This window comes from Cydia strobilella, chromosome 23 (assembly GCF_947568885.1).
Source record: "Cydia strobilella chromosome 23, ilCydStro3.1, whole genome shotgun sequence".
Taxonomy (NCBI): Eukaryota; Metazoa; Arthropoda; class Insecta; order Lepidoptera; family Tortricidae; genus Cydia; species Cydia strobilella.
In genome coordinates this window covers 1,457,538-1,472,980 of record NC_086063.1, presented here as the reverse complement: position 1 = coordinate 1,472,980, position 15,443 = coordinate 1,457,538, and the positions used below count along the sequence as shown (strand labels likewise).

Below are 15,443 nucleotides of genomic sequence, written 5' to 3'. Positions count from 1 at the left end.
AGTATATTAAATATAGTATAATACAGTATATTACTTACTAAATACAGTATTATATTACAGTATTACCAGAGATTACATGCGCGTTGCCGACCCTTTAAAAACCTGTAAAGTTACTAAGTTGTACTTACTAAATATTGTAAATTTGTCTACATGTTAGTAGAAAATGTTCCAAAAATTGCTTTAGGTAACAAAACAAATTCGCGATAGACCCGATTGTATATGTGATTTAATAAATGCTTTAAAGTCTTGTACAGATAGCAAGAAAAATATGTTATAATACCTACCCTACGGTAGGTCGAAAATGCCTGGCGCTCACTCCTTGGACGTAAAGTTCTCATTCGGTACCCTCTTCAGACGGTTTCAGAGCTAGGAATTTATTTTATTTTTATTCATTTTTTTTAGAAGGAAACAAAAGATGTCGCTACGAACTTGCGACGGAAGATACAGCACTTACCTATACAAACTTAATATTAAACATGCACTTTAATAATGCTCAATGAGGGTGCGGAGTGTTAGAGTCGGCAACGCGCATGTAACACCTCTGGAGTTACAGGCATCCATAGGCTACGGAGACTGCTTATCATCAGGCGGGCCGTATGCTTGTTTGCCACCGACGTAGTATAAATAAATACTACGAAAGAGAGAAGTAATGTTATACAAAACACCTAACAACAAATATTTATTTTCACCACCAACAGGAAACTTATATTTATTCGAAATGTACGCAAGTTAGCAAGCACTGAACTCTATGAATAACTAAGATATCAGAAGTTTGATCTGTGACCTAAGGATCCGCGGAACTTTAGATTAAGAAGAAAAAAGTTTTCTAATTATAAGTTGTAGATATTAATTTAGGATTGTGACGGGTTTAGAATTGTTGATCTTAGTTTTATATTATCAATTTCAAGTCTGAATATTAATCTGAAAGTAATGAATGTAATGATAGTCAGATAAGAATAATATGTAATATAATATATATTAAATCACATTTGACGGGAGTTGGAAGGGGCAGACCTTGGCGGACTTTCTCTGATCAGATCGGGGAAATCCTGAAGAAAGGATTAAACCGGCGAGCGTGTATGAGGAATGTTATGAAAGTGAAGGAAGCGAAAGAGGTATGTCAGGATCGTAGCAAGTGGAAATCCGTGGTCTCTGCCTACCCCTCCGGGAAATAGGCGTGATTATATGTATGTGTATGTTACCTCTATTTACCGACGTTTCGACACAGGTTTCACTGGTCGTGGTCGCGGCTAACTGCATGATATCCCAGCAAAATGTAAAAACAGAGATTTGTGTGACAACCCGACGAAAAGACGTCGAAAATGTGATGTCTACCCCGAACTTTAAATACACTTTTAAACGCGAAAGTTTTTAATATTATAAAAATATGTAATTTATTTCATTTATTCCCAATATTTTTTATTCACTATTAAAATAAGATTAAAAAATAAATGAAAATCGCGACCAGATATTAATATTTAAAAATATACAAACATAGCTACTACAGTAGTTAAGTAGGTACTATATAAACTAATAGTAGTTTATTTATTTATTTTAAATCAGACAACAAAACCCATATTACAAATACCTTACAGACTAACATAATTATACAGGGTGGCAAAAAAATAAGTGCATTTCGTGGTTGGTCCCATAGTAAAAGTTGTTCAGTATAATCCCAAAACCTGCCTGGCAACGGGAATGCACTTATTTTCTATCCAACCTGTATATGCATTTTAAAAATTTAAAAACATAGCACTATGTTATGAAATGAAAGGCGCAATCGAGTTTGGTAGTGACTCTACTGCAACTTAAATAAAACAAGAAAACCGGCCAAGTGCGAGTCGGACTCGCGCACTGAGGGTTCCGTACTTTTTAGTATTTGTTGTTATAGCGGCAACAGAAATACATCATCGAAAATTTCAACTCTCTAGCTATCATGGTTCATGAGATACAGCCTGGTGACAGACAGACAGACGGACGGACAGATGGACAGCGGAGTCTTAGTAATAGGGTCCCGTTTTTACCCTTTGGATACCCTAATAAATACATGCATTGTTCGGTTTCAAGCAAGACATTTATATAAAGTAGACCTATAAACCAGATATGAGTAAGACAACGCTAAGGTGGATGTAATTATTTTGTCCCGCGCTATGAGCGCTTTGTCTCTCGCTACGATCGTTGTGGGATTGCATTGTGCATACAGCGACAGTAGGTCAGGCATAGTCAAGTAGCCTTACCACAACTGCCTTACGGCACAGAATAAAATATGATCAATTTCAAAATTACTCGCCAAACTGCGTATGCAGTTTGTTGGCGAGTTATTATAGGAGAATATTATAGGACATTCTTACACAGATTGACTAAGTCAGTAAGCCCAAGGAGGCTTGTGTTATACCCATAACACTCAGACAATGATATATATAATATTTAAATACTTAAATACATAGAAAACACCCATGAATCAGGAACAAATATCTGTGCTCATTACACAAAAAATAAATGCCCTTACCGGGATTCGAACCCAGGACCATCGGCTTCACAGGCAGGGTCACTACCCACTAGGCCAGACCGGTCGTCAAGTAATAGTAGTACTACCGTACAGAAAGGAAACTTCCTACAAAACCGAAGTTCGACAGCGATTCAGGGACGAATCATGGTGTCCCTTTCTTATATATGGTACTATCCCTTTTGGCTACTTAGGGTTGTCCAAATTCAGGGTATCTTATCTGTGGTCGTACACCCAAATGGACGTCAAGTTGTGTCAACCCTAATAATTGCTCGGAGCAATGCTGAGCCGAACTGAGCTGAAAAAGCCCGAACGCTCTAGTTTCCTACCCCTGCTTACGGCTCGGCCACGGCTTTGCGCGTCTGGTGACGGCGGCGGCGATAACCATAGGTTGAAGCGGAACAGCGATCGGGCCTTTCGTTCCCACCAATGGTTGTCGCCGCCGCCGTCGCGAATCGCGCAAAGTCGTGGCCGAGCCGTTAGCAGTGTCAAGCTGATATATTCGCTAACGTCTGCGTAACTTACTTTCTATACATCTCGCTCTCACTAATATGCGACAAGCGAGATGCACAGAAAGTAAGTTACGCACAGGCTAGCGAATATGTCAGTGACAAGGCTACTGAACCTACTGAGGCAGAATCCACTGTGTCGCAGTAACACCTAAATTGCTAGAATTAGGTAGAACCGCCCCCAGAGCGTGCTGTCGGCTTTATATCCAGCGTCGCTCTCGCTCGTAAAACACTAGTGTTATGTTAATTTTGAACATTCTGTGAACAAATACAAAGTATGATATTTTGTATATAAAAGGCAAGTTAGCAATTTTAATAACAAAACTTCCGTGAGACACAGACATATTAAACATATTAAAAACGGGTCACTCACGTATTTTAAGTCAAAACGCTCGACATGTTTCACTCCGTACCGAGTAGCGTCATCAGGTGCTTGCGTCGACGGTGACGGACCGGCGCAGACCGCAGTCTGCAACCCTCCGCGCCCGATGACTCGGCGCGGGCGCCGGTGGCGGCAGGGGAGGGCGAGAAACTACCCTCGTTTACGGCATTAATGACGGGTTGCACACAACACTCACTACGTCATTCGCTAATGGTTCGTCCACACTGTCCACCGACATAGTACCCAAAACAGTTTTCCAGCTCGGAGGCACTGACCAACCACAATCACGGTTAAAATTCGGATGACGACTAATTTCGATAGCCTCCCGTACTTTTCGCTGAATCACAAACTTACGTACGTGATACGTGAGTGACCCGTTTTTAATATGTTTAATATGGCAAGTTAGCAGTTTAAAGTTTGGGTAAATGATAGCAAATTCGTCTTGTTGTAGTTTCGTCTTGCTTGTAGCGACATCTCTGGGCCAAGTATAATATTGTCAGGCTTTACCTATTATTTATTTTTTACTGACCACTTATTCCTTGGATGACGAAAATTTGAAAAAAATGTGTGGGTATATAAAACCGACTAAAATTATCTCGAACCGAAATCCGATTATAAACGGAAATAATTTAATTTGTTCTAATACTTCTAACAGTATCGTAATCCGATTCCCTATGCATGTTATGAGAAGGAGTTCACGGGATGCATGAAGCGGCGGAGGGGGTGGTCGCATCTTATTTGTTTTTGTTTTGTTTTGTTACCTATTTATATATTTATTTAATTGGAACTAATTTGTTGTAATTTTAATTTTATTTTATTTTAGTTTTTCTTTAAATATATTCTATTTAACATAGTTCTTAAGTAAAGAGTTACTAACCATATTATGGAACCTATGTTTTTTGAAATAAATGATTTTTATGGGAGCGTAGGTTCGTATCCTACCGACTGCGCCATGTTTAGTAGATGAGCACAGGGAGCGTGAGTCAAAGACGAGCACTGCTTTAAGACTGGTTTATTATTTTCTTCAACAACCCTCCACATGCTAATATATGACAGATTCCAAGGCAAACAAAGTCGCGGGCAAAAGTTAGTATTCTTGTAAACAACTCTGCCTGTACCCATGATATTAGCCCGTACTCACAACAGTAATATGCCTACTCATCGGATGAAACGTAAAATTTAACTCCTGACCCGGGGATAACCGGCGAAATTTAAAAACCAATTAGACGAAATTAAGAGGGCCCTCGTACCGACCATTAAACGTAGACCACCCCCTATAGAGGGCGCATTAGAAAGACAAATTCATTTTTCAAGAAGGTAAATTTTAATGGCCTCATAAATTTCACCACCGACTATTATGAGTCATAATAGTCGGTGGTCAAATATTTGTGATGAATTATGTAAATTATGTATTCTTAATATTTAGATCACTACGGTTTCACTCACTAGTATTTTTAGTCGCTTTTGGCGACATGTTAAAAATGAATATTTTGAAATATGTCTCACGATGGTTTAAATTCGATTATGTTTCTTGTTATTTATTTAAGTAATTATATTATTACTAATCTTTGATTTACGAAATCAACAAACAGGTCATTAATCAAAATACGAACCTATTAGAACCTAGGCTAATGTATGACGCAAGTCATTCTTAGAGCCACCCTACGCTGGCGTCTCCCGAGTGCGGCGTGTACTCAACTATGTGTAAGGCCTGAGTGGACGCTCGAAGCGGTGCGTTCGGCGGGGCGTGCAGTGTGGCGTCGGGCTCACAAGTGATGTGAGCAGCGTGCACTAAGGCCGCTCCTATACGTTTGCATTTGTTTAACATGCACGCCACACGCCCCGCCCCGCTGCACGTCCAACTCGAGCGTCCACTCAGGCCTTACACTATGGCTGCTATTCGAGGCAACGGCGACGCCATTTTCCATAGCGCTTAGACGCCGGCGCTCAAAAGACGCTTGTGTGGGGTGGCTCTTAATGCGCCATCTAGTGGCCAAGTTCTCTGCGCCATTAACCCAGCATCGATTACGGCACATTTTAATTACTCCCAAGCTTAAAACGGATATCGTTTGTTTTACCGGAATCGTGACTTACCTGACAAATTTGCTAATTTTGGGGTTATGCGCTTTTGCTACTTAGTGGGGCGGCTACAGTTACCGATTAGAAGGCCATTAAGTTATAAAAAAAGTCCCATAATCTCAATAAAACTTGTGTTGTGGGTATGAGATGACGTGTAGATACGAACCCTTAAATACATCCATTAGGTACATTGGAAAATATTTATATTATATCCTATTATTCTGACAACAATTTTATTACTTGGGTCAAGATACGAGTATACATATTGAATCAAAACTGAACTTTTCTATTTGATAGTTTGTAGGTACTCCGTTTTTCCTAATAGTATGTTACTTTTAATATGTTATTTTGTTCAATAAAGAGTTTTACTACTAGGAACTAAAGCGAGGTTTAGACTAGCAAGAACTTGCATGCAATTTACGTTACATTGCTGACTACTAAGGTAAACTGCATTCAAAATGTTTATCAGATACCGCAATGTAATGAAAATTGCATGCAAGTTCTTGCTAGTCTAAACCTCACTTACTACTAAATACCTTCTACTAATTTGTTCTATTGATGCAAAAAAGTAGTACTTGACTGACTTGGAAGACATTTTATTTCTTGGCGAAGACATTTTCGACTTTCCTTATATCGAAATTCCAAAAGACCTTGAAGTACATTTTTTTTGTGTACCAATTTATTTCTTCATTGTTTAAAATGATAATTATATTGAGATATTCAACTCATTAATTGTTCGTTTGTTTGTTACAGTGTCGAAGGAGGAAATCAGAGATGTCGAAAGCCAGAATGGAAATCCGAAGTCTACAAGATACACCACCATATCGAGGTAAGAAAACCCTTCACCACTTTCCGTCCACCACATTCAAATAAAAAAAAAATGCACTTTTCGTCGGGTAGTCACACAAATCCCTGTTTTGACATTTAGCTGGGACGTCAGTTAGCCGCGACCACAACGAGTGAAACCTCTGTCGAAACGTCGGTAAATAAAGGTAACAAAATAAATTCGCGATAGACCCGATTGTAAATGTGATTTAATATGTGTTCAAAACGAGAAAGTTTTAAATGTTATAAGAAAACCCACATTTCCAACACACATTTAATTTTAGCTCCCATGGAAATGGAAGGGTTGATATAGATTAAAAAAATCATTACAATTCAGCTGCAGGGTGTAGAGTTTGTGAAGTTAGGGCTTGTAGAGTTAGGAGCTTGGCTCTACTAGGTATACAGTGTAGAAAAATAATATGGGCCCTGAAGGGAAAGTAACTTAATCATTTTACATAAAGGAAACATTCTTTGATTTTTAAAAAGAAACAAAACTACATTCAAAGATTTCTTAAATTCGCTTGTCTCGCCTGGGAATCGAACCGACAAAAATTTCAAAAAGTAAATACGCTATTTTATTCTACTAGTCGATAGAGTTATTGTTAATGAAAACATTTCTCCAAGAAATATTAAGGTCTTACACTCGTCTGTGGTACAAAATATCAATAAAACTGAATATTTAGTACCTACTCAAAAATATTTTTAGACAAGCGAAATAAAAAAATGAAATAAAACTTTTGAATGCAGTTTTGACTTTTTTTTTAATAAAGGAATATTTTCTTTAAGTAAAATGAGCTAACTTAAAGTTTTAAGGCACTTTTCCTCCAGGGCCCATTAATTTTTTCCATCCTGTATAAAGAAAACTTTCTCAAACTTCAACTCCTGCGATCTCCGGACAGTTATTTTGACAGCTCATCTATTCTGCATGAAAAAGCGGGCAGCCAATTCCGCATAATGACATTTTCTGTCAACATTTGACGCGGGTTCGCTATCTTGTTAAAACAACCTCGAGACGGAAGTTATGTTATTTAGCTATACACGGTGGCAAAAAAATAAGTGCATTCCCGTTGCCATGGAGGTTTTGGGATTATACTGAGCAACTTCTACTATGGGACCAACTCCAAAATCGCGAAAAAAAAATTGGCTGTTTCAGACATTTTGGCTGGTCCATTTTCTATGGGAGGGTAAATTTTTTTTACGCGATTTCGTGGTTGGTCCCATAGTAATAGTTGCTCAGTTTAATCCCAAAACCTCCCTGGCAACGGAAATGCACTTATTTTTAGCCACCCTGTATGGTAGTAGTGGTTGTGTGAGTTGTTGACCTCGCAAGCATAGCTTAAAACTGAATAAATGTGCGACTCCGCCATTTTGAAAAAATCCAAATTAATCTACAAAAAAAACTATTTAATCATTGAAACTGCAAATATTTCACGAGAATCGGTTGAGAATTGCGAACTGTAGAGGAGAACTTCAGGACATACGTAATAATTTTTGCCCAAGCTGAAACGGAGACCTTCGCGAACGCTCGATCAATAAAACAGTCAAGTTATATAGATACAGACAACGCACAGTCTGCCACTAAATGTAGGTTGAACCAGGCGTGGCTCACTCCGCGATTTCGTCGCGTTGCTACAAGTACATGCGGCCCACACCAATTTTGGTGTCGATCCGGTGACATCCCTAGTGCGAAAAACGGTCAGTGCGGGTAGTGCGCAAAACTCGCGCGCCTAGAAGTTGTTGATGTCAACTTTAGCCAGTCTTCTCCGAGACCACGGGGACAACGCCGTCCTCGAAAAGTCGGAGGTAAATTTAAAACTTATTTTATGCGATTAAGTCCCGTCGTTGTGAATAATAAAAACTAATAAATTAACACCTAATAAAAACTAATGAGTTATATTTGATTTTTGTATATTAAATTTTTATAAGTGAGAACCTGTAATTGGCTCTGTAATTGTATTGTAGCTTTAAAAATGTTTATAGCTGTTGGTTTTCTATGTATGAAATAAAAATAAATAAATAAATAAAATAAGTATTTATATTTATTCCTTATCTTTATTTATTGTAAATCTCTCCATCAAAAACGTATTAAATTTAATACCAATATATTCACAATCGAAAAACCTTTTAATTAAACTTGTAAACTATTGGAAATACCTCTTGAACTGCCCGCGGCGTTGACAGGGGTTGAAACCCCAGGGACCTGGATTACCTGATTCTCGGAATTTAGTAGGCTTCAAGACAATGGAATTAATAGAATTTGAATTAAATATTGTTGCGGACAAAGGCCTGTAATGAATATACTCAAGGACAATAAAAATAGGTACGTTCGGCTGGATTTCGTTACAGTGATTTTGTACTCTGAAGTGAATATGTTCCAGACCCTAACCCACATCAATTCAGTTTCGGTTTAATTCAGCTTTGTAAAATTGTCACTCTCGCCTTGTCAGCAACGTGACAAGAAACTGACAGCGCGACGAGTCGGTTGATTTGTATTTTTAATGATAGGATGAAGAGATTTCTTAGCATTGTCTTTTTTTAAACACAGTGCCATTTTTGACTAAAAATAACTCTCTGCAGCACTTATTTTGGTATCGTTTGCAGAAGTTTCTGCATAATGCAAAATTAATTTCGTATAGGGTCGCGCATCGTTACTGGTAAATTTCCGATATAACTTGACACTCCGGTCGTTTAAGAAGTGTAATGCTCTTACGATAGATGTCGCTACGCGCCTCCCTAAGGATATGATGAAAACATTCGCTGTCATCGGGCAAAGGTAGATATAACTCCGTAATAGATGGATACAGTCTAAGGAAAAAACGTGCCTCGAAAATCAAGAAAATTTGATTCTCGTTCAGAGGGCGCTACTAGCTTTGGCCTACTGTCGTATAGATGGCGTTGACGGTTTCGTTTGTTATTAAACAATTTTAACGCATATCAGTGAAAGAACATGGGTCAAAATCATAAAAATAATTAATGCAAATAAAAAAAATCATTTATCCATATTTAAATACATTTTATGGTATTTTTATAAATCTTCATTTTTAGTTTTAAAGTGTGTCGACAGATGGCAGTGAATTTACTGGGGTTACAAAATTTACTATGACAGTACCGCTCTAGTATAAGTTACTCTATGCATCGGGTAAGCCTCGGTAGCTCAGTTGGGAGAGCGATGGGCTGGTATTCGAGACTCGCAAGTACGAGTCTCGCCCGAGACAGTAAGTATTTCCACTTATTTCTAAGCGACCGGCCAGACGTTTCTGCCTGAAGTGTCAGTAATGTAGAAGTGTAGAACGCCAACCACAATGGCTAGCATTAAAATGTTTTATGTGAGTACGTCCCTTGAGACAGATATGAGTGTGAACACAGAACATTAAGTGCAGTGCACTCATTGCTCTGTTTCATCAATGGCTTTTGAGTTATTTAGTCAAGTAAGGGGGACAAGGCATTAAATATCTGCGACGAGACAGGGTGTGCAATTGAACAAACCGATTTGTGTGATTTTTTAGGGTTTCGTACCCAAAGACTACTACTAAGACTCTACTGTCCGTCTGTCTGTCTGTCTGTCTGTCACCATGCTGTATCTCATGGACCGTGATAGCTAGACAGTTGAAATTTTTACAGATGATGCATTTCTGTTGTAATGTATGGATCAGAATGCTGGGCGACGAAAGTGACGGATGAAAGAAGAGTGCACGCAGCGGAAATGAGAATGTTGAGATGGATGTGTGGAGTGACGAGGAAGGTTTGGATTAAGAATGAGTATATTAGGGGCAGTTTGAAAGTAGCACCAGTAACGGAGAAGATAAGAAGTAGTAGGTTAGCGTGGTATGGGCATGTGATGAGGAGGGATGAATGCCATATAGGCAAAAGAATGTTAGGGATGAATGTTGATGGACGGAGAGCGTATGGTAGACCCAAAAAGCGATGGATGGATTGTGTAAAAGAGGATATGAGAAAGAAAGGAGTGAGTGCTGAGGTGACGAAAGATAGAGGAGAATGGAAGAGAAAAACATGTTGTGCCGACCCCACATGACGTGGGATAAGGGTAGGAAGAAGAGATGCATTTCTGTTGCCGCTATAACAACAAATACTAAAAAGTACGGAACCCTCGGTGGGTGAGTCCGACTAGCACTTGTCCGGTTTTAAATCAATTAATGGTTTTGCAGTAGATCAGGAATTGATGCCACAAACACAGACTCGACACCATGTTAAACTTATGAAACCCTTATTTTATGTTAAAGTTATAAACTCAGTTCGTTGTCGAATTTGCTAGTCTTGAGATTTCATATAACGAGGTTTCTATTGTATAAAGAAATGTTAATATCTCGTGTTCATTCCGCTGTCTACTGAAAGTTACAGATCATTTTCAAAAGTTTGGCGTGACCTTGTAAATATCTCAGCTCAGAAATTTCAAAGTAAGTTTTAATTGGGACGGAAACTTGGATGTTATCGATAACTTATCACTTAAGCGGAATTCTCTTCTTCCAGCTCTTAAGAATAAGATAGCTTATTTATTCTAGCAATGCTTTTATTTTTAAATATGTTTTACTTCTTAATAATTACTTATTATTATCTTAAACTACACAGTATTAATATACCTTATTATAGAAGATTTTAGGATCATCAATAATGGCCCGTTTTGGGGTTACGTAGCCGTAGGCAAAAACAATACAAAATGTTTTTCGCTCCTAAAATAATCAAAAAGTCAAAAAAGTGAAACTAGGAGATTGTTAATATACAATAAATTGTGCAAAAATATTTTCCATAATGTCTATATCCAGGGAGAAAAACGGGGATGACATTTGTATGGAAAAGTTAGTCCCCTTTCCTCTTAAAATGTGTTCGTAATTTAAAATTAAATACCTATGATTAGTATAAATATCATGGGCACCTTTGCACCGGGAACGGCAGGGTGCGGTTTAATTTTTTTAAATTTATAGTTTTAATTTTTATTTGTAAGCTTTAGTTTTAGGTCATTTAATTTGTAATAAATAAAAAACACATTAGTCCAATATCCATACTAATATTATAAATGCGAAAGTCTGTCTGTCTGTCTGTCTGTGTGTTCCGTCTTCACGCTTAAACCGCTGAATCGATTTAGATGAAATTTGGCATAGAGATAGGTTGAGTCCCTGAGAAGGACATAGGATAGTTTTTATCCCGAAAATCATCCCTTAAAAAAGTAAATAGCGGGGTGGAATTGAGATAATTAATGAAGTGTCTGCTAATTTGTGTGCATAATATGCTCAAATTGAATAATTGCTATAAGATTTTCTCCAGGCGCTATTCTTACTCTAGCTGGGGTTACTAAGTCCACGCAGACGAAGTCGCGGGCAAAAGCTCCCAATGAATCCCACGTTGTTTTATCATTCATGTGGTCTTGTGTGGTATAATAAGCTTTAGAAATAAGTTTACGCTTTACATAATTCTTAAATTTGTTAATTGATAAATAAAATAAATAAATAAATATTAGGGGACATCTTACACAGATCAACCTAGCCCCAAACTAAGCAAATCTTGTACTTTGGGTGCTAGGCGACGATATACATACTTATATATATATATATATATATAGATACTTGTATGTACACAGAAAACACCCATGACTCGGGAACAAATATTTGTGCTCATCACACAAATAAATGCCCTTACCGGGATTTGAACTCAGGACCATCGGCTCCACAGGCAGGGTCACTACTTACTAGGCCAGACCGGTCGTCATATGATAATTCAGTAATATGATTAGTATTGTAACAATAGTTATTTACGATACAAGTGCGGAAAAGAGGAAATTCGAAACGAGTGGCGATAAATTAAAACACGACCGCAGGGAGTGTCCTATTCGCACGTGTATCGTACAATGTTTTACAGTACATATGGCTATTAAAACTGGACATATGCACGAAAAGTGCTCTTTTACGCACTTGTGCGAGAAAGTAGCACCATATGTACTGTAAATGTATATAAAAGGCTTTATGATCTGTTTGAACAAACAAGAGATCATAAATAATACAACATTTAGCCAAATATATCCTTCACTACACCCAAATCCCAGGCACACTAGCATTTCCAGCATTTCCATCTATCACCAGCACCATCTAAATTCTAAGAGAATAAAATTCCCGAACAGAAAATGGAATTCCCGTCCCGCTGCATTAGGTATTCCCTGAAGCGTGGACACCATTTTACAGTCACTTTGTAATATTAAACTAATTTGAAAACTGCCAGACGGGGACTGTCCTAAATTGGCACAATTAGCGCCTTGTCACCCTAGGGTTGAGTTTGCATTTTTACAAGTTTGTAGAAGTTGACAAGTTTTTTGTTAGCTTATTAATTGAATTGGATTTGAATGACAGTCTTATACGAATAGGGTATTTGACAATTTTTAGGGTACCGTACCTCAAAAGGAAAAAACGGAACCCTTATAGGACCACTCGCGCGTCTTGTCTGTCTGTCCGTCTGTCACAACCTATTTTCTCCGAAACTACTGGACCAATTAAGTTGAAATTTGGTACACGACCGTAAGTTTGTAACCCAAAGACGGACATGTAACGTAAACAAATGAATTTTAAACATGGAGGCCAATTTTGGGGGGTAAATGAGAAAAATAAAAATAAAGTTTTTAAAACTATATCGTGTTACATATCAAATGAAAGAGCTCGTTATGGGAATCTCAAATATATATATTTTTTAATTTTAAAATAAAAAGTTTAGAAGTTATTTAAGAAACTAACCAAAAAATTACCTTTCCCTCTTTATCTCCGAAACTACCAGGGGTCTAAAATTTTGCAAAAAATATACAAAACAGCTCTTTATCTATTGTGTTTGGGCTTATTAGAATTGTCCCGATGAGCGTTAGTTGCCTGTGGTCAGAAAAGTACAGTCAGCGATACAAGCTTGTACTACAAATTAAATTTTGACATAAACTATGTTATTTACCAGCATTCATCTAAATGTAACTTTATTACTCGTCCCACAAGACTCTAGCAGTTATTGTAAACCCCACTATGTTGCACCACAATCTAAATTGAACCTTATTCCTTGTCCACAGGGTCCATTTCAAAGCGACAGCAGACGATGACTACGCAGATTTCACGTGCGAAGCTCGACATGAGGCATTGCAGCGAGATGCGCCTTTACGAAGCACAGTGCAACTTAGTGTGCTCTGTAAGTACTTACTTTTTATGTCAGTGTCAAATAAGCGTACAAATAAATCCATACTTCACTATAGTACGAGTATAAAACAATAGTACATTATTGTCGAGGCTCGGAAGTAGCTACTTGCTGCCTGAGGATTCGTTTTAAACGGACGACCTTGGGAGTCCGTTTAATTGAATCCGAAGCCAGCAAGTAGCCTTCCAGCCGAGTCATATATAGTGCTTTTCTCAAAAATGGCGCAATAAATACAAATATAATAGAAATATTTTACAGAAGCAACGTTCTTATGTATATATTTTCACAGAAAAAAGTGAAAAGATTTGCTTTGCCGCCTTTTTATTTTTTTAATTAAAAATAGAAGTGTATTTTTCTGCTGAAAATACGCCAACCTATTTGAGACACCTAAATAGTCGCGGTACCAACATTATAATAATAAGTACTGATCATCTGTTTGGCTGTTTCATGGACCTATGCCTTCATTTGATATGCCACTTCAACTTTTAAAAAGTTTGGAACTCGACAAATAATGGAATTTGTATGCAACATTGCAGTCCCGAAATCGAGACTGCAATGTTTTTAACTTTTTAATTTTTTGACTTACCATAAACTACGCACTTCGCGACCTACTTTATAACCGGCAACGTCGACTTTGCCGTCCATTTTTGAGAAAAGACGCTTTCCGCCGTCTGTCCGTCCGTCTGTCCCTATATATATATATATATATATATATATATATATATATATATTTTATTGATAATGGGAAACAAACAGCGAAATATGACACATATAGATAATTACACTTAAATACATACATAAGCCAAAACAGTTTCCACTACTGAAATTAGATAATTATGGTTGCTCAGACAAGACTTGTTTGTACAATTCAATTAAACTATCTCTAGATCTAGTGCTAAAGAACTAAACAATGCGAATTTGAAACCACTATGCTTAGATCTTTAAAACTACGCAACGGATTTTGATGCTTTTTAGGGTTCCGTACCCAAACGGTAAAAACGGGACCTTATTACTAAGACTTCGCTGTCCGTCTGTCCGTCTGTTTGTCTGTCACCAGGCTGCTCATGAACCGTGATAGCTAGACAGTTGAAATTTTCACAGATGATGTATTTCTGTTGCCGCTATAACAACAAATACTAAAAAGTAAGGAACCCTCGGTTCGCGAGTCCGACTTGCACTTGGCCGGTTTTTTTAAAAGAGTGATTCAAGAGGAAGGTTTATGTGTATAATTTGTAAAGGTTTTGTGTAAATCAGTTGAACAACCCGTGCGAAGCCGGGGCGGGTCGCTAGTAATATTATAAATGCGAAAGTGTGTGTGAATATTTTGAAATATGTCTCACGATAGTTTAAGTTCGATTTTATGGTGTAGTCAGAATCCGAACCGAAAATTCAACAATTACAATATTAAACATTAATAAGGTATCATACTTAAAATGAAACCACTTATCTAATAAAACGTGATACACTTAAGTCCCTAGGCCGGCAATCTCAGATAAAGAGGCTGAGAGAAATCAGGCTCAAGTGCTCCAGTATTGACCTCTTTACTTTATAAAGAGTCTTAAAAGAAGTAATTTCTTTCGTGCCTTTAGGTCGAAATACGACTTCATAGTTTAAAAAAAGAAACATGTTAAATGTAGGAAAGGTAAATACGGTAATTATTACACTATATGGATCAAAATCAAAATGATTTGAAATAAAGAGTTCCCTATTCTGTACAATATAAGCGAAATTTCTTAGTATATGTCCTAAAAAATCTTCCAATCAGTTACGAAAAGCAAAAAGGCCAACAACACTACAGTAATAAATAAAAAAATACAAAAAGTATAGTTATTTTTGTAGCCCATAAAATTGCATAAATTTGTTTCAGGACAAGTTGTGATTTCGTATTTATTCCATTCAAAATGAGAAGCTCAACGAACGGGGCATATTTTATCTAAATCTAACAAAAAAACGGTGAATTGTCATTATC

At 37.4% G+C, this 15,443-nt stretch overlaps 1 protein-coding gene across 2 annotated transcripts in view; it reads left to right on the top strand.

The window, feature by feature from the left end:
* Positions 1-15,443, top strand: part of LOC134751772 (nephrin-like) — a 267,799-nt gene that overhangs the window by 144,272 nt on the left and 108,084 nt on the right. For both annotated transcript variants that reach the window (XM_063687242.1, XM_063687241.1), the window contains exons 3-4: positions 6,230-6,305; positions 13,353-13,468. In XM_063687242.1, the coding sequence (XP_063543312.1) occupies positions 6,230-6,305; positions 13,353-13,468 (192 nt within the window). The remainder of the gene's footprint in view (positions 1-6,229; positions 6,306-13,352; positions 13,469-15,443) is intronic.